The sequence below is a fragment of the Tasmannia lanceolata genome, unplaced genomic scaffold (genome assembly GCF_043159265.1).
Source record: "Tasmannia lanceolata isolate RefF3 unplaced genomic scaffold, GAP_Taslan_0.1 ptg000026l, whole genome shotgun sequence".
In the NCBI taxonomy this organism is placed as follows: domain Eukaryota; kingdom Viridiplantae; phylum Streptophyta; class Magnoliopsida; order Canellales; family Winteraceae; genus Tasmannia; species Tasmannia lanceolata.
The window spans coordinates 8,631,241-8,649,755 of NW_027518703.1; the positions used below are offsets into that span (position 1 = coordinate 8,631,241).

Consider the following 18,515-nt stretch of genomic DNA (forward strand, 5'->3'; position numbering starts at 1 on the left):
TGATGATTGGACGTTCAGATTATTATCGGCATGTTGATTGCATCATATTATAAAGGGTAATTTCGTCATTAGCTCCCCTTCTCTCCCGCTATCTTAAAGAAGTTCAAACTAAAAACAGTCTATAGATACCCTTCCCTGCTCTATTTCTCTACACCTTTTTTTTTAATTTGTATTTTCCAAGAAAACGAGACCCATTTCAGATATCTGCAGAGCTTTTCCATTTGTCTTACTTTCCAAGAAAAGAAGAAAAAGTGCAGAAGAAGAGAAAAAGAATCAGAAGAAAGAAAGAAAGTAGAAGAAGAAGAAGACGAAGAAGAAGAAAAAGATGTGGGAATTAGCGAGGAAATTGGGAATTTTGGTGCTGACAGTGTCTGTGGTGCTATCTTTCGGAAACCCAAGAGGAGAAACAAAGAAAGGGAATTCGTCTTATCAGTCACCTTCGCCATTGCCATGGTTTCAGCCCTTTCTGTTCTCCATCAGAGATCAGTTGCCCTCACAACACTCCTCTTCTCTTGAATATGATTTCTACCGTGAAAAATGCCCACACGCAGAGCAGATTGTTCGTTCCACCATGAGGCAGCTCTTCTCTGATCGTCCCAGCATCGCTCCGGCCCTCTTGCGCCTCGTCTTCCATGATTGCTTCATTCAGGTAATATCTCTTCTTTCTTTCTGATGTTCTTGTTTCTTTCTGTCTTTTCATAGTTAAATCCTTCTTTTCTGATCTTTCCTGACATTGATTCTCTTTTTTACTTTCTGGGTTTTTTACTGATTGAATTCTTCGTTATGGGTTTTGGTTTATTACTTTTTTTCTCTTTCTGGGTCGTTTCTCTGATTGAAAATTCTTGGATCTTTCTTTTCTTTCTTTCTAATTTCAATTAGTGTTCTTTTTCTTTTTTGGGTCCTCCTCTGTTTCAAATGTTCAATGGTCCTTTTCAAAAAAAATGTTCAATGGTGATTTTCTTTTTATTGGGTCTTGGACTAATCGAATTCTTTCTTCTAGTTTCTGGGTATATTACTGATTGAATTTTTTGTTATGGGTTTCTTGTTCTGATTTTGGTTTATTACTTTTTCTCTTTATGGGTCTTTCCTTTGATTGAATATTCTTTATGGATCTTTCTTTTCTTTCTTTTTAATTTCATTTAGGGTTCTTATTCTGTTTTGGGTCTTTCTCTGTTTCAAATGTTGAATGATTTTTTTCTTCTTTTGAATGATGGTTTTCTTCTTCTTGGGTCTTGTTTTAATAGAATTCTTCCTTCTCTCTGTCTTTTCTATAACTGAATATCCTTTGAGGGCATTTCTTTTCTTTCTTTACTTCTTTCTAATTTTGATTCTCTTTTTCTCCTATCTCTGGTTTTGAATCATGGTTTTAATTTTCATCTTTGTTTTAATTGAATTCTTATTTTGTGACATTGATCCATGAATTTCTTCTTTTGGGTCCTTTTCTCTTTCTCAATCTTTACTGTAACTGAATATTCTTTCAGGGTATTTTCTTTCTTTCTTTCTAATTTTGATTCTGTTTTCCCCTGTTTCTGATTTTGATTCACGATTTGAGTTTCATTTTTGTTTTAATTGAATTATAATTCTGTGATAACGATTCATGAATTTCTTCTTTTGGGTCTTTTTTATACTCTGTTATTTTCAGGGATGCGATGCATCAGTTCTTTTGGACAAAGTGAAAGGAGATAATTCCGAGAAGGACGCAATTCCAAACAAGTCACTCAAAGGCTTTGATTTTATTGACATCATCAAAGCCAAGCTCGAAGAAGCATGCCCCGTGACCGTTTCCTGCGCAGACATTGTCGTCCTGGCTGCCAGAGAAGGCATCGTTCTGGTACCTCTTTCTACCTCTCAATTGTGTTCTGTTCTTTTAATTCCCTTTCCTGGTTTTTTGAATTCTTCGGATTGCAGGCCGGTGGCCCTTTCTATCCTCTGTTTACTGGACGAAGAGACAGCACAAAGTATTTCTGGGATCTTGCCACAAACGAGCTTCCTTCTCCCAGTCACAATATCAGCCAGACCCTTGCCTCTTTCGGAAAAAGGGGATTCAATGAACGAGAAACTGTCAGCCTATTTGGTGAGAGATCTTTTCTTCACATTCCATTACACATGTTTTCCTCTCCTGAGCAAAAATTAATTGATATTTGGATGGGAATGCTTCAGGATTCTCTCAATTTTGTTTTGTCTAATTTCACATATTTCCATAATTAGGATCTCCTCCATGCTCCTTCTGTATCGAATTTTGTCTCTTAGTGTGTAACAACCAATTACTCCAATATCTTAAGCTGTCAGAGATGGTGTTATTTAATCATTTATACTTCAACACACTCCTTGCACATGGATTTTAATATGAAGGAGTTATTGGGTTTTGAAGCCAGGACCCGCTGAGACAATAGCTCTGATATCATGTGAAAACAACCAACTACTTAAAAAGCTTAAGCTGTTAAGAGTTGGTGTTATTTAATTATTTATATCTAAACACTGCTTACCCAACAGAAAAGAAAAGAGCATTCCATTTAACTGCAACTCTAATATTCTGAAGCTGAATATTAGTCATATCAATATCTTAAGCTGAAGATAAATGAGAATGTTCAAGGATGAGAGTGCTGAAGGATTCTCTCAATTTTGTTCTGTCTAATTGTTGAAGTATAAATGATTTAATAACACTAACTCTAACAGCTCAAGTGTTACGCCTAGATCGCGTGGATTGTCCTCTCTAGTTGTTTAGTATGGATAGGAGAAGTGGTCGAGTGGATTTTCTATTTGGTATAAATAACATGTAAGTAGTATTTTTCAAATTAATGAAGAAATTTACCCTGGAAATTGTGTTTTTGCACCTAGAAGGAGAACTGACCCTTCCCTTGTAGTGGGTTGAGAGACTGGTCTTCCCTCTGGGAAGACCAATCACAGATTTGGGTTCGTAACATTAAGCTGTTGGAGTAATTGGTTGTTTCACACAAATTTCTCATATTTTCATCTTTACTGTATCAAAATTTGTCCCTTCTTACTGTATCATTTCCTCCCTTCAATTGATTTCTGCTTACCCAGCAGAAAAGATAAAAAGCATTCCATTTAACTGCAACTCTCATATTCTGAAGCTGAATTCACCTTCTTTTAGTCGGTCTGATCTTTTTTTCTTGCAGGCGGTCACAGCATCGGAACTGTTCACTGCAAGTTCTTCAAGGACCGGCTATACGATTTCAGGAAGAGCGGAATGCCAGACAATTCAATTGACCCTGGTTTTCTCTTATTCATAAGAAAAAGATGTATGGAGAAGAGGAACAACATCAACACATCGGCGCTGCCTGAAGATGATACCGAGCCAGGTATGAACATGGATGAGGAGAGGCAGCCATCTGGTTTTGACACACATTACTTCAGGAGCTTACTGCAAGGAAGAGGGATCCTATTTGCAGATCAACAGCTAATGGCGCACGAGAAGACTGCTGAATTAGTGAAGGCCTACGCATCTGATAGCTCGGCCTTTCGAAGGGACTTTGGACGAGTCATGATCAAGCTTTCCGGGCTCAATGTGCTGTCTGGTTCGCAAGGCCAGGTACGGCGCAATTGCTCCATGGTCCTCCCCTGATGCAAAAGAGAGAAGCCAATACTTCCTCTACTTTCCATACATGTCACTGACTCAGTTAACTCATATTTTTGTACCTGTTTGTTTTGAGTCTTACCAATCTCTTGTTGGTGTATGGTGTTGTATTTTGGTTGTTCTCAGCAAGCAGCAACACAAGAAAACAGAAAATACAACATCAACAACAACAAAAGAATGGTTGGTTGATTGATTTTTATTGTAGAGTACCATCCATTTGATGTTGAATTGGTTATTTTGTTTGTGTTTGAAGCTTGGTTTTGTTTGCTTGGAAGATTTGAGTCCTTTTGGTGAAATTCCTTACTCAATTAACTCATACATGTATACCTGTTTGTTTTTGAGTCTTACCAGTCTCTTGTTGGTGTTTGGTGTTGTATTTGGGAAGCTTGGTTTTGTTTGCTTGGAAGATTTTAGTACTTTTGGTGAAATTCCTGACTCAATTAACTCATACGTGTATACCTGTTAGTTTTTTAGTCTTACCAATCTCTTGTTGGTGTTTGGTGTTGTATTTGGGTTGTTCTCAACAAGCAGCAACAAAAGAAAACAGAAAATACAACATCAACAACAACAGAAGAATGGTTGATCAATTGATTTTCATTTTAGATTAGCTTCCATTTGATTTTGAATTGGCAATTTTGCTTTGTGTTTAAAGCTTGGTTTTGTTTGCTTGGGAGGTTTGGTTCTTTCTGGTGAAATTCTACTTCTACTGAGAGAAAATATATCTCATGTGGGACACCCATAGCCAAATTTAGATATGGGTGTTTCAGACCTGATTGTTCTCTTCACAATAGCATTCCACTTGTACTGTAAGAGAAAAGATATCTCATGTGGGACACCCATAGCTAGATGATATGGGTATTTCAGACCTGTTGGTTCTCTTCACAACCGCATATCGTTTTCAGGGCTACTGGTTTTGGTACGACAATGTTCTAATAATTGCACAAATTCAATTTGTCTTTTCTGTTTTAATTGGCTTCTCAGAGCTTTTTGGGAACTGCAATAACATTTGCAGCTCTGTTTAATTAATAAAAGAGTCGCAGCAATTATTATTAACACATGGTAGTTTCAATATCAGTAGCCTATTTTTTTGGGATTTGGATGGAGGCAGAAATTTTATTAGGGATTGCTAGCGTCCATCGCAGAAGGCATTTCGCGGATGTGTTGTTGGATGTGACAGGAGTGATGAGAACAAATCCTTTACTACTAAAAGGAAAAACCATCGAAAGTTCGTCTGAAATTCCTTACCCTTGCTTCTTATGTCTTCCCACAATGTCCAATTTCTCGAGGGCATATTAGCCATTTCGCTTCCTACAAATATCTGCAGAATTCCCGCCACATGTAATCCTCCCCATGCCACGCGTTTTTATTACCGAAGGGGAAAAGAGAGAGCCAAAATTGCGTCAGAAAAGATAATAGTACAAACTGTGCACAGCTCAATAAGTCAAGGAACCGTTCTTCTTTCTGTCTTTCTTCAACGTTCTTTCAATAATATACACAGTGATAAATTCGCCCCTTGAAAGAAGAATACAGCCCCCCTGTATTCTTCTTTCCCGGGGAGTGTATTCTTCTTTCAAAGGGGTGAATTTCTTGGTGACAGATTTAAGTATTATAATTTGAAGTATTTTTCTTGGGATCCAGTATTTTTCAAAAAAGTACAGTGGGGCCACTTCATAGGATGATCCAAACTGTTCATTTGTTAGGCCACGGCGTAAATAGACTGCAGCCCGTGATCATATCCATAGGAGGATCTTAACCTTCCGATCTATAGATGTTTCTATAATGAATAGCCCCAACAAATGAATAGCTTGGAGATCATCCTATGAAGTCAGCCCTACTGAACTTTTTTTGAAAATTACTGGACTTAGAGGCTCACTTGGTTTTTCTACCTCAACATGAATGATGGTGTTTTATCATAAAATTAGGGGCTAATTTTTATGCCCGTGGTGAAACTGAGATGTGGATTATCTAATTAAAGTTTGCGTGATAATTTGGAAAGAAAGGGCTACACAAAAGTCATGAATTACGATCAATGGTAAGAAAGCAGTTTTTAGTTCATAAATGACATGTATGTGAAATCAACACCGTCGATCTTGTAGAGCATCATGCGCCGCCCCACATAATCTTCGTCCCATCCTGAACGGACATCCCATGTGTGAGATAAATGATTACAAAAATCAACAGTTTAACATTTCTTAGGGGAACCCAAATGAGGGCTTAATTATGATAATCCAATCAAGGTGTTCTAAACCGCATTTGGTTCGACTTATGATTCCCTTTCGATCAACAGATCTAATTGTGTAAATAATGCAAAAGTGGGGCCCAGTTAATATGGATAAATCAAATTTACTGGATTTTCGTCCTACTAATCCAACAAATCCATTATTGCAATTTAAATTTGTACATCATGGGTTAAATAGAAAATTTTAAATTGTTATCTATGAACAAATTTAGCTAAGTGCCCCACCTAAGTACATATTTAAACTGCAAAAAATTGGTTAGAAATATTATTATTTTATTTTTATCACCAATTAGTATTGATAAGTAGAATTTTTAAATGTTGTTTGCGCATGAAGTTCGGTATTTTTCAAAAACATGCAGTGGGGCGCATTTCATAGGATGATCCAAGCCGTTCGTTTGTTGGGCCACTTACAGCTGCATCCCTAGATAATTTCAATAGGATGATCCTAATCCTCCGGTATGTAGAGGGACTGAAGCCTATAGATCGGCGTGTTAGGATCATCTTATCGAAATTATCTTCTGGTGCTGCCTATTACTTTGTGGCCCAACAAATGAACCGTATATAGATCATCCTATGAAGTGAGCTCCACTATTTTTTATAAAATACTGGACTTGATGCGATAACCATATCACATTCTTGATCATCTTGGAAAGTTCTTAGGATAATGTAAAAAGTGATAAAAACATTAATATCCTTTCCTATGCTCCAACTCTCCTCCTCCTCGCACATCGCTCTATTGTCCTACTCTTTCATGAAAGTTGTCACTTAGGATTTCTTCCCACCTTCTATTGGGCTTTATTTATTTCATTCACTTCTTCACGTTCTTCTCTTCTTAAAAAGAAATTGAACGAGGAAAAAGACAATGGAAGATGGTTGAAAAACTGTGAACAGAAATTGTCTGGCTGAGAAACGAATAAATGCAAACAGAAATTGTCTACCTGAGAAAAGAAGCAAAAGCATCTCAAATTCGTTAAAAAAATCATGGCTTCAATTTAGTAAAACGGAGGACAACTGTGAACAAAAATTGTATTCCTGAGGAGAAAAGAAAAAACCTCAAATGAGTAAAAAAAAAAACCATGGCTTTGTTTTGGTAAAGCCCCTTTCTAAGCAATTTTCTTTGGTTTTTTTATGTGGGGGCTGTTGTTGTTATTCGTTTTTTTTTGTTCCCGTTCTTGTTGTTATTTAGTTGTTGTTGTTATTGTTGTTATTTTACAGGGATAAAGAGTTTCTGTAACTAATATAGTTTAATTGTTTTGTTCAATTTCTACTGATAAAATGAGGGGTACCCACTGCAAAGCTGACTGAGCAACTTCCATTTTTCCTTATTTCTAACCTTTTTTCCACTCTTTTATTTTTTATTCATGCAGGATTGGTTTTGATTGGATTGACTTTCACTTGGAAAAATAGAAAGGGATACATTTTTAGGCCTTGGCAATGGAACCCAAATGGATAACAAGGTGTTACAGACCTTTCAGAAGAGCTTTGTTCAAAGTCCAAAACATCTTAGATGATCAATGAGATTAACCAGGACCACAAGTCAAATGTCAAATATCCTAAACAATCTATGCCGAAATGTAGAGGTGATTAGGGAGCTCAACAACAATATAAGGAGGACCCTAGCTCCTTCACAAAGACGATATAAGCTAGCTTCGTCCGAGGGTTGGTTCTGCCGGGGCATTGAAAACCCCTCTCTTTGCTTTATGGAAAAATAACCAACAGTCAAATATAATAGTAGGATATAATAGTTGACTTCTTCCATTATTATTTCTATGCACAACTTTCTCATTTCATTGAAATGAAGCTTCTTTGTGCGATCTTTCTCTATGATGGTGCTTTAATTAAAGATTAGTTCTACAGCTTTCGTTTGTTGTAATTCAGTTCTATTGTTATTTGATGTTGGGCATTCTCATGATTGAGTATTGGGATTTCTTTCTTTCTCCTTCTACAGGTTTTTTTTGTCATAATTCAGTTCTATTATTATTGGCTGTTGGGCATCGGGATTTCTTTTCTTTCCCCCTAAAACCTAATATAATTTTTCGATCAATAATAAATTTATGGTGAGATTGGTGGTTTACGTAAAAACCAAGACTAACCAATTCAGAGTGGTTTTTTTATTGGTAGTTAAGCTGGGCTCGAACTTGCGAACTCAAGGTTGAGATAGTGAGCCTCAACCATTGAACTACAGACCCAATCCCTAATTCAGATTGGTTTTGTCTGATTTTACAAAGCTTCTTTTCATCTGATAATTGAGTTCTCCCCACCTTTTCTTGTGGCAGAAACGGTCGAAATTTGATCCAGGTCTTCACCTTTTTATCAGTCAATAGGTTTCTTTCGTCATCATAACTTTGATTGAATTCACACTTCTCTGCTTTGAAATTCTCCTTATGCCCTCTTTTTTTTGCTTCCTTCTCAGTTGATTCCATTTCAAGAGTGAATACATATAATTCCTCATATACCGTCGACACTTTTTCTGTTTTGAAATTCTCCTTATGCCCTCTTTTTTTTCTTTTCCTTCTCAGCTGATTCCATTTCAAGAGTGAATACATATAATTCCTCATATACCTTCAACGTAAATGTAGATATTGAAGTCACATGAATTAGTTTAGGGAAAACTACACTTAGACCCCCTGTGGTTTCTGACACATTCAACTTAACCCCTAATGTTTAAAAAGTTACAAGTAGACCCCCTGTGGTTTCAATTTCTATAAGGTAGACCCCCTCAGTTGACGGTTCGTCCACATATTGAAGGGTTGGGATGATCCTATGGAGCTGATTTTTTGGGCACACCCTATTTATGTCAGGGCCCATCAAATGAATGCTTTGGATCATCCAAACAATGTGGGCCCACTGCGTTTTTGGTAGTGTTTGGATTATAACTACTATATGTTACATTAGTTTATATAGTAGTTGTCCTTTTAGTTGGTTAATAAAATGATGATTTTCATGAAAAAAAGTGTCTTTCGTAGGTATGTTAAACCATGTAAAATACCTTAGTCGCACGTGCATTTCTTACTAGTTAAATAAGAACAGATTACAGGTGCACTTCAGGGACTTCACAACAGCATATCCTGAATGTGAAAATGATCTAGCGTGGAACATCTGTGACTACACTCCGCTGAGGGTGAATCTGATCACTGACCCATTAAAGATCAGACAGTGATGAGAAGTAGGCCCTAATGATTTTGAGTTCTTGGGGACAAGCTCTGTGATCAAGTGACACCAATTTCTCATCACAATGAGATCATCCCCCTAATCTTCTTTCATTGACCTACTAAATAATGTTTTCACCTCTTATCAATGGCTTCTTTGGCTGCGTTTGGATGCACGTTAAGTAGAAGTAGAAAGAAAGTAAAATAATTTCATTTTCCTAGTAAAAGTAAAAATGTAGTTTGCTTTCGCTTTCTTCTTGATTTGGGATGAAGCTCAAAATTATATTATTTGGAAAATTCCGTGATTCTCTGTCATTTACAATAAGAATGATACTTTCATACATTATCAGCCTCAAATCGGATCTAGGACGCTCGATCGTGGCTTAGCGTGGGCCCATTTGGATTGTTTGAAATGGAGAGAAAAAATATGGCATTTTTCCCACTTAGGAAACGTCCAAGGCTGGGTGTTGCTAGATTAAAAGAATTATGAAGAGAATTCTTAGGATTCAAGGATAAGGCTAAATCTGTTTTCATTTTATTCTTTTAGTAGTTGATGTGAAAAAGGGCTTAGTTCCCATTGGGCCATGGCCTTTAGGATATATGTTTGGATTCTAATGTTTGCTGATATAGAAGACAAGAAGAAGGAGAGGGAGAGGAATAGTTATTCTTGAAAAAGGCCCCTTTTGCAAGTATAATCCGAATGCTATTTTGATGCCCATCGAGAGCAATTGATCAGGCCCACACTCCTATTGGACCGTGGAATTACCAGTAACTCTTTGATCAAGTGACATCCAAACCCGATTTTGGATAATCCTTTGGTTATGTTTGGGGCCGATCCAGTACGAATTCAAGCCTTAGGATATGGATTAGAATAAGTTTCAACAGATGTTGCCCACTATACCCAAGTCTTGTCCAATTAATTTTAGAGCATTTGGGTCCAAATTTCCCATATACTAAAAAATCAGTTTGCATTTATTCCGAATTGTCTCACTCGTAGAAGTTAATTTTCAACCATTCTAATCCCTGTCCATCCCTTTCTCCCCCTCTACATTCCATGTGCAGTTGTGCCAGCTAAATAACACCACTGATTTCAGAAACTCACATTTCATTATATAACAAGCAACTATCTACCCATTGTAACTCTTCCCCTAGATTACAATTTGCAAACTTATATCCATACATACTATATTTCCATACCACCACTGATCAAATTTGCATACTAATTTGAATGTTTATACCATCATTCCATTAGATTTCCAAATCACAAACGTATTTATGATAGATCCTCAAAAATCCATACCCATTTTGCTCTGAAAGTGACCTTAAAAATAAAGTCCTTTAACTTTTAAGGGATTTGCTACCCATGTCCTGGCTGTCATCACATGCAAAAGACAGGGCGCGAAGTAGCTTCTGCGAAGGTGGCTAGCAAATACCTTTCTTCATTTTTTGGAATATTTACCAATTTGAGTTCATTTACAGTTATGCTTTAAAAAATTATAGTTGATTTTCCATGTTCTAATAAATGGCAGAAGTATGTCGTTATCATTCTCATGGCTCACTAACAAGGGAGAGCAGTTGCCTAAAGAAAAAGTCATGGATTATCTAATTAATGCAATGGGTTTATTTTAGTATTGCACCGACTATTTGCATAATGGAGTGCCTATGGCTCTTATTGCTGCTTGCAAACTTAAAAAAGCAAAATGCTGGTGGGAGTGGAGGCATTTATAACTAAGCAAAGGGGCAGCTGAAGTTCCTTAATTAAGAAACAACTCGGAGAGAGAGAGAGAGGGAGAGGGAAAGAGAAAGACAGACTCTCTGTAATGACCCGAATTTTTACTGCATGGATCGCTACGGGCAACAAAACATATTTATTCCTGTAATTATGCAGTGGAAAGTTAAAGTACATCCTGAATTTACAAAAATCTCAAGTATGACATATTTAAAATCTTTTTACATCTGAGGAGATTGACTAGGTTCATCATTTCCGTATTTCCTCAAGTGGCTTTCACACTTCTCATAACTAAGGTTCCTCATTGACAAATACTCCCGCATCCAAATTTTCAAATCCTGGTGGGAAAAAGTGGGTTAGGAGAGCAGGTATATAGAAGCTTCAACAAGTGGCTGAAATCAATAATAAGAGACAATTCTACAAAAATATGGAGTATTTTGTCTAAAAAAAAGGGGTCAAAACTAATACTAACAGTATTTTTGGTAGAAACAATCAAACCAGATAGTGGAAAAACAAACCAATTGAAAGCCAATAGTTTCCAACAGTTTCCATTTCCGATGTTTCCTGTAACGATTAGCCTCCTCCACGTATTGTCCGCTTTGGCCTTGGCCCGCTTCCGCTTTTGGGTAAGTCGACGGCTCAGAAGTACAAACACGTACACGAGAGATATATTGTCGCACATTTACTTCTTCCATTTCTTTCTTTTCTCATTTTCGTTCAAACTTTTCGTGCATATGAAATCCAACATTTCGTTTCATTTTCAAGAACATTTTATATTTTTGAATCAAACCTGATTTTACCATTTTACCAAAATCAAACTGTAAAACAGATAAGAAATATCAAAATAACATATAATCATATCCCCGTCACTTTCATTGAGAAAAGATACAAGTCGAGTTTAGCTATCACCTGCCTTATCAAACCTGAGAAGTGTGAAATTAAAGATGCTTGACCTTGAAGATGACAACGATCAGGGAGAAGTGGGAATTTGAAGATGCTTGACCTTGAAGATAAAAACGATCAACGAAAAAAATGAGGGAAATAGTAACATGTGAATAGTTTTTATGCATAATAACTGTTATTTTTACCGGGTATTACTCTCTCTCTCTCTCTCTAAATTTTATCTATTTGCATGACTTTAGGTAATGTCCATATATGCTCTGAATGCTGTTTTAACAACCTCAAAGACCAAGGAAGAAGCTCTCATAATTGCACCCTGTACTTGGATCTTTATCTTCACTTCTAGGAGGTGTCCATATAAATAAAACATTGCACATTATAATCACACAAGAAAGAGGACAGGAAGAAGAGAAAGACGATGGGGTGTTCTAAGTTTAATAGCCAAGAAACATCTGTGTCAATGGTGGTGGTGGTAGTGTCATTGCTCTTCTTCTCTACATTTCTTCTTACAGATGCTCAGCCCTTAGTTCCTGCCATTATAACATTCGGCGATTCAGCCGTCGATGTGGGGAATAATAACTATCTTCCTACAATCTTCAAAGCAGATTTCCCTCCTTATGGGAGGGATTTTGTCTCCCACACACCCACTGGAAGGTTCTGCAATGGGAAACTAGCTACAGATTTTACAGGCAAGATAATCATTATTAATTCTTTTTCAATTGTTGATTATCACTAATCACTTGCTTAACTGAAAATTTCACTTGTAATTTATGTTGTTCTTGCAGCTGAGACTCTGGGTTTCACCAACTTCGCTCCTGCGTATCTTAGCCCTCAGGCATCAGGGAACAACCTTCTCATTGGAGCCAATTTTGCTTCTGCCGCATCTGGTTACTATGACAAAACTGCGTACTTATATGTATGGATCAATAATGTGTCTTCAAATGAATTTTGTTAAATTTCTGGGATCTTAATTATGGTTTTTTAATTTTTGTTTGGGCAGCATGCGCTTTCGTTGCCACAACAGCTGGAGTATTTTAAGGAATACAAGTCTAAATTAGCTAACTTGGCGGGAAGCAGCAAAGCATCGTCGATAATCTCAGGAGCCCTGTATATATTAAGTGCTGGAAGCAGTGATTTTGTGCAGAACTACTACATCGATCCTTTCCTTTACAAAGTTTACAGTCCAGATGAGTTCTCGAATATACTAATCCAGAGGTTCTCAAGCTTCATTAATGTATGCTTGCCTTCCTTAGTGATTTATTCTGTTTCTACCACTCTGGAGTGATTCAATCATGGATTCAATTTTCTGGTGATTTGTTATGTTTCTCCTACTCTGGAGGGATTTGATCATAGGTTATAGTTTCATTTTTTTTATCAAGTGAAAAAAAAAGTAGAATTGTGAAGGCCCCAAAAAATTGGGCTTATGGTCCCAAATCAGAAGCCTCCCAATTTCACTCTGTTTGATCTCCCTGAAGTATATATAGACTTGAACCAGCATTTGTCACTGAATTTCTTAAATTTGATGATAGGTATGATCATAGTTTGAGAATATGTATCTATATCTTGGATTAAATGATAGATTTGATCATGTTTAGAATTCCTATAGTTAAAGAGTCCTTAATGTCCCATTTGCAAATAAGATTAAATTAAAATATATTTGATCATGTTTAGAAATGGTATATTTAATGGATTTCAAAGAAGGCAAAAATGGTATAGTTAATGGATTTCAAAGAAGCCTTAATGATGCATTTGCAAATAAGATCAAATTAAAATAATCTAATTTGCAAGTAATGACCAATTTTAGTGGTATCCAAAGGGACCCAAAATGTAATTCTGATGGATATAATTTGGTGCACAACAGGAACTCTATGGGTTGGGAGCAAGAAGGATAGGTGTAACATCACTTCCTCCATTTGGGTGCTTACCGGCGGCAATCACCCTCTTTGGATTTGGAAGCAATGGTTGTGTCTCCAGGCTCAACAGCGATGCCCAAAACTTCAATAAGAAGGTCACTTCAGCAGCAAACCAGCTACAGGAACAGCTTTCAGGACTCAAAATCGCCATCTTTGACATCTACACACCCCTCTACAACATCATCAAAAGTCCTTCCAAATATGGTAATAATTATAGTAATAGAGCAATAATTTCTACTAAACAGAAGCCTTTTAATCATTCATATGCCCAATTCCATGATCGTTTTAGTGTCATAGTTGTGGAAGTTACCATTGTAACAATCTTACTTGATCTTCTGATATCCTACTGTTCAATTGTCAAGGTTCTGTTCTTATTTTTTGTGCAAAAATGATGCGATCTTTATGTAAAAAAATTGATCAAAATTTCTCCACAGATTACAGATTAGGAACCTAATTAATCAAGAGATATGTAGCTCTTTCTCTTGTGGTATTCCATTGTGTAATACACCAAGCAAATATACAAATAAAATTAAGGGAAAATCAAGTATCCAAAGGTACTTTTTTTAATATTAAGTATCCAAAGGTATTAGACTCTTAAATTGGTCATTTCCATTCTTTAGTCCGTTTACATATTTCACATAATTTTATTTTTTATGTTAGCAACTCTACAACTTACTAAAGGGTTCTTCCAAAAATGGTAATAATTATACTAAAAGAACACTAAATACTACTACACAGTTTCACATGGCCTTCTGATATCCCATAGTTCTATTGTCAAGGTTCTGTTTTTCCAGCAAATATGGTGTGATCTTTGGATAAAAAAGTTGATCAAATTCCTCTATAGATTATAGACTATGACCCTAATTAATCAAGAGATATGTAGCTCTTTCTCTTTTTGTAATCGATTGTGTAATACAACAAACAAGTATACAAATAAAATTAAGAAAGAAAACAGGGGAAATATCAACCAATAAATTCAGAGAAAATTAGTATCCAAAGATATTAAACTTCTTAAATTAGTCATTTCCATTATTCAATCCCTTTATACATGACACAAAAGATTATACTTTTATGCTATCTCTTTTTGTGATGGTTAATTTAAAAATGGGTTTTGTTTTCAACTTTGATACCAATGTTGAGCATTAGTGAAATTTAGTGTTATTAGATGATGCAGAATACATGAAGCAGCTGTTTGATATGTGGATAAGAATGCCACGTCTGTCTGCGTTAACTCTAAGTTTTTCATTTAATACCCTCAACCATCAACCATTGCATGTCTCATATTTTGATGGTGGCACTGCTCACTCTATTTTACACTTTTTGATTGGACGTTGATAGCATTTTGACTTTTTTAGTAATGTAAGAACCGTGAAAAGCTAATTAAAAAAGCATAAAAGAAAGTTAGTGTCATTATCAAAATATAGTAGAGTAGATATCAATCCCATTTCTGTATTCATTTAATTCTTAGGCAATTTCTCAGGAACCATTTCGCAGATAACTTTATCATGATAGAACAGAAATCTTGTGGCAGATTTTGTCTTTTTCATTTAATTCTTCTGAGTTGGCTGTTTACACCTGAAAAAAGTGAGCCGCGAAATGGCTTTATGCAAAACTGCCAAGGAAATCCCCTATATCATACAGAGTTTTTATATGGTGGTACTTCAAAAGTACCCCCCTTGATATTTGATCCAACAGCTACCCACTTCTTAAGAAGCTGATGTTGGATCAAATATCAAGGGTGGTACTTTTGAAGTACCACCATCACGTGACTTGACGGTCGGGCATCATATAATTTCTCTGTCATACATATATTAAAAGTGTTTCTTTCCTATGTCATTCGTTTTCTTTCCATAGAAACATTTATTGGAAAACTTTTCTCATGGAACATTTTATCTGAGTTTTTTCTATGGTGGATGGGTGGGCTCATCATTTTACAACACATGTTTTGCAAGGCCCATTGAGGCCCATCATTTGACACCATGTTTTGATATAGTAGGGCCACCAAACCCATGCATATGGTGAGGATCACTATTTTACACCCATAAGTGGGCCTACCATCCCTCCCTCTTCAACTCGTTTAATGGCTGTTAATCTATGATTTGGCCAACACTTTGAATTTATTGTTGACACGTGTTGTGTCATGTCTGACACGACACCGGTGTCCACACGTGTCAACACTCTTTTAGACACTTTTCAATGTCTGCTACAAGTGCAGGTAACTTTATATGTATTTACGTGTATGGACGTGCCGCTATTTCTAGATTTTAAAGGGCTACCCTTGTCAGACACCCCATATCCGTGTCGAAGCTTAGCACACAAATCTATATACACAAATCAAGATTCTGTACACTTTCTATTTTAGCGGTGTCCCCGTTTCTAAATTTTGGGGGTTCGCCGTGTCCGACACTTCGTGTCCGTGTCGACACACGACACTCAAAACCGCAATTTACTGCCGCAATCACAAAGCAAACCCATCTTAGCATGTTCTCTTCTCCTAGTCTGAGACAATGAATGAACAACTACAAAACCCTTTAATTTGTTTTTCCATTTGAAGTTAGTAAAATCATCATCTGGTTATGGTGTACAGGTTTCGCCGAAGCTCGGAGAGGTTGCTGTGGAACAGGGACGGTGGAGACATCCGTGTTATGCAACCCCAAGTCAATAGGTACATGTTCTAATGCTACAGAATATGTGTTTTGGGACAGTGTCCACCCATCTCAGGCCGCAAACCAGCAGTTAGCAGACTCCCTCCTCGTCCAAGGCATTATCCTCATTTCCTAAATACCATCTCTCCTTCAGACGAGAAATAACGAAACATAAGGCCTACTACTTTCTGCTTTTCCTCTATTTGGATTGGCCTTTTTCTTTCATTAAATAAGACAAGGAAAGATTGTGGGTGGGAAGTGTATGCCTCTGTCAAATAATATGTAATGTGATATCTCGTTTTTCTTTTGCTTGAGTCTATAAATCTTCAAACAAATATCTAATAACAGAGAGGAAAGTGTTTCTGCACACGTGCGCAGGGAGCTCACTGCTCACAAGTGGCTTAAAAAGCCACCGATTGTTCGTATGGCAGGTCCACCTCTGCGGGGTCCACAAAAAGCGACCAATCGGTAGCTTTTTAAGCCGCTTGTGCGCAGGGAACTCCCTGGACACGTGTGCAGAAACACTTTTCTCAATAACAGAATAGCAGCAAGAGTCAGTTGTCTGCAAATTAGTATATAATGTCACTTATCCTTGTTTGGTACTACTCTAATCGGCCTTCACTTCAATCATTTCATTGTCCTTTTCTAATCACCTTTCAAAGGCACTTATAATTTCCAAGATGCTCTCAACGAGTCTGAATAGTGAGTGCTATTATCAAAACGAGGGAGCACTCATTTATCATTTTCCTACAAAATGAATACAAAAGGAGCAGTGACACTTCCAATAGGAAAAGACGGCAATTATACTTCCACCTAATTATAATGGGGTGGGGTCACCAATTGAAATTTCAATTGCAAAGTTCGATCGTATACATCATTTTTCGAAATAAAAAATTTAGTATAAAAGTAAGCCTAAAATAGAATTTGATGGGTTTCAAGTATGAGTAATGCAACCAGGCCACCTATGCCCACAAATCATTTACCGGGTGAGCAGAAAGGGTCCCGGTTGTATCTCCTTGAGGGAGAAAGAGACTTTCAAGTCATAAATCATCCACAGCAAAGTCTAACAAATAAATGGTTTTAACCATTGAGCAAAGTGACCCTAACTTATACTTTTATTTTATTTTTCCGAATGATAGCCAAAAAAATATTATTAAAAAAGACCGAAATGATCAAAGTACAAAAGAACAAGAAGAAAATGTGATGTAGGACCGTGAAGAGAAATATAAGAATAGGGGAAGAAGAGACAAAAATAACCTGAAGAAGAGACGAATTTAGGGAGAAGTAGAAGAAGAATAGATGAATTTAGGAAGAGGAGAAGAAATCAGAAGAGAGAAGAAGAAAACCAGAATTAAAGGGAGAAGAATCTTTATTCAATATCAATCAAAGTTTATAATCTCTACTACATAAGGCCTATATATAGGCAATTAATTAAAAGTCCTTAAAATAAGGAAACTGCCTAATTTAAGAATCCCTAAAAAGTAAATATTGAAATAAAATTTCTAGAAACTAAAATAACATGGAAAATAAATTCCTAAACTAAATAACATGGAAATATAAATCCTAATGGACAAATATGCCACTTATTGTATTATCTGCATCATTCTCCCCCTGTTGAAAAGAACTCGCCCTCGAGTTCTCGTCCGCCTGGGTCAAATATGAAAATAATCCAATGAAACAGAATGAGGCGCAATCCATCTGAAGCAATCCTGATGGCTAATGCTCGAGACAGCAATGAAAGTGATCTGAAAGGCTGGCGGCGAAATATGGAAGAAAGCATCCATACAAAATCATCAAAATACACGCCTTTCGTGAGAATCAGGGAAGCTGGGAAGATGGCAATGTACTCGTCCTGGATCGGCGTGATCGGCAAAACAGCCATGGGTGGTACCAATCGGGGAACATCCTCCACATAATCAACATCAACTAGTAACTCAGTAGGCACAGGAGAATTTACATGGAAGTCATCCGCTATTATCTCATCAGACTCAGTAGAATCAATGATAAAATCAAAGTCTAGGACTGAAGCTTGGGCAGTGATGTCAGGCTGATGGACCTCATGATCAATCTGCGGAACAAGTTCATCTGTATCGGCACAAGTCTCGGCAATCTGATCAATCAGCGTAAATATAGGGCAATCATCTGTAATATGCTCGCGATCATCTGTCTCAGGTAATGGATCAACAGTCATGTCACTCGGCTCTGACTCAGGACGATGCTCAATCAACTCTGCCAAGGGAAAAGCCTCACATGGATCTACTACAATATCTGCCTTAGAAGTGTGAAGTTGTCTCTGCTCATGTATACAACACACTGAATTTTCAGCTATAATTTTAGCTTCG

At 36.8% G+C, this 18,515-nt stretch overlaps 2 protein-coding genes across 2 annotated transcripts; both read left to right on the forward strand.

Annotated features, from left to right (window-relative positions):
• The first annotated feature begins 240 nt into the window (after nucleotides 1–240).
• Nucleotides 241–3,898, forward strand: LOC143858790 (putative Peroxidase 48). Its single transcript, XM_077369504.1, has 4 exons — nucleotides 241–649; nucleotides 1,643–1,831; nucleotides 1,909–2,074; nucleotides 3,141–3,898. The coding sequence occupies exons 1-4, from the start codon at nucleotides 326–328 to the stop codon at nucleotides 3,584–3,586; spliced, it is 1,125 nt and encodes a 374-aa protein (XP_077225619.1). The 5' UTR covers nucleotides 241–325; the 3' UTR covers nucleotides 3,587–3,898.
• An 8,087-nt stretch (nucleotides 3,899–11,985) lies between these two features.
• Nucleotides 11,986–16,487, forward strand: LOC143858795 (GDSL esterase/lipase APG-like). Its single transcript, XM_077369514.1, has 5 exons — nucleotides 11,986–12,304; nucleotides 12,401–12,531; nucleotides 12,616–12,849; nucleotides 13,477–13,732; nucleotides 16,116–16,487. Exons 1-5 carry the CDS (start codon nucleotides 12,034–12,036, stop codon nucleotides 16,307–16,309), a joined length of 1,086 nt encoding a protein of 361 aa, XP_077225629.1. The 5' UTR covers nucleotides 11,986–12,033; the 3' UTR covers nucleotides 16,310–16,487.
• The last annotated feature ends 2,028 nt before the right edge of the window (nucleotides 16,488–18,515 follow it).

Excerpts from the sequence above, each read along its gene's own strand:
- LOC143858790 (XM_077369504.1), top strand. The coding sequence starts at position 326 with ATGTGGGAATTAGCGAGGAAATTGGGAATTTTGGTGCTGACAGTGTCT. Across the intron at positions 1,832-1,908 it reads CCAGAGAAGGCATCGTTCTG|GCCGGTGGCCCTTTCTATCC; the intron begins GTACCTCTTTCT and ends TTCGGATTGCAG. Across the intron at positions 2,075-3,140 it reads AGAAACTGTCAGCCTATTTG|GCGGTCACAGCATCGGAACT; the intron begins GTGAGAGATCTT and ends TTTTTCTTGCAG.
- LOC143858795 (XM_077369514.1), top strand. The coding sequence starts at position 12,034 with ATGGGGTGTTCTAAGTTTAATAGCCAAGAAACATCTGTGTCAATGGTG. Across the intron at positions 12,850-13,476 it reads GGTTCTCAAGCTTCATTAAT|GAACTCTATGGGTTGGGAGC; the intron begins GTATGCTTGCCT and ends GGTGCACAACAG. Across the intron at positions 13,733-16,115 it reads CAAAAGTCCTTCCAAATATG|GTTTCGCCGAAGCTCGGAGA; the intron begins GTAATAATTATA and ends TATGGTGTACAG.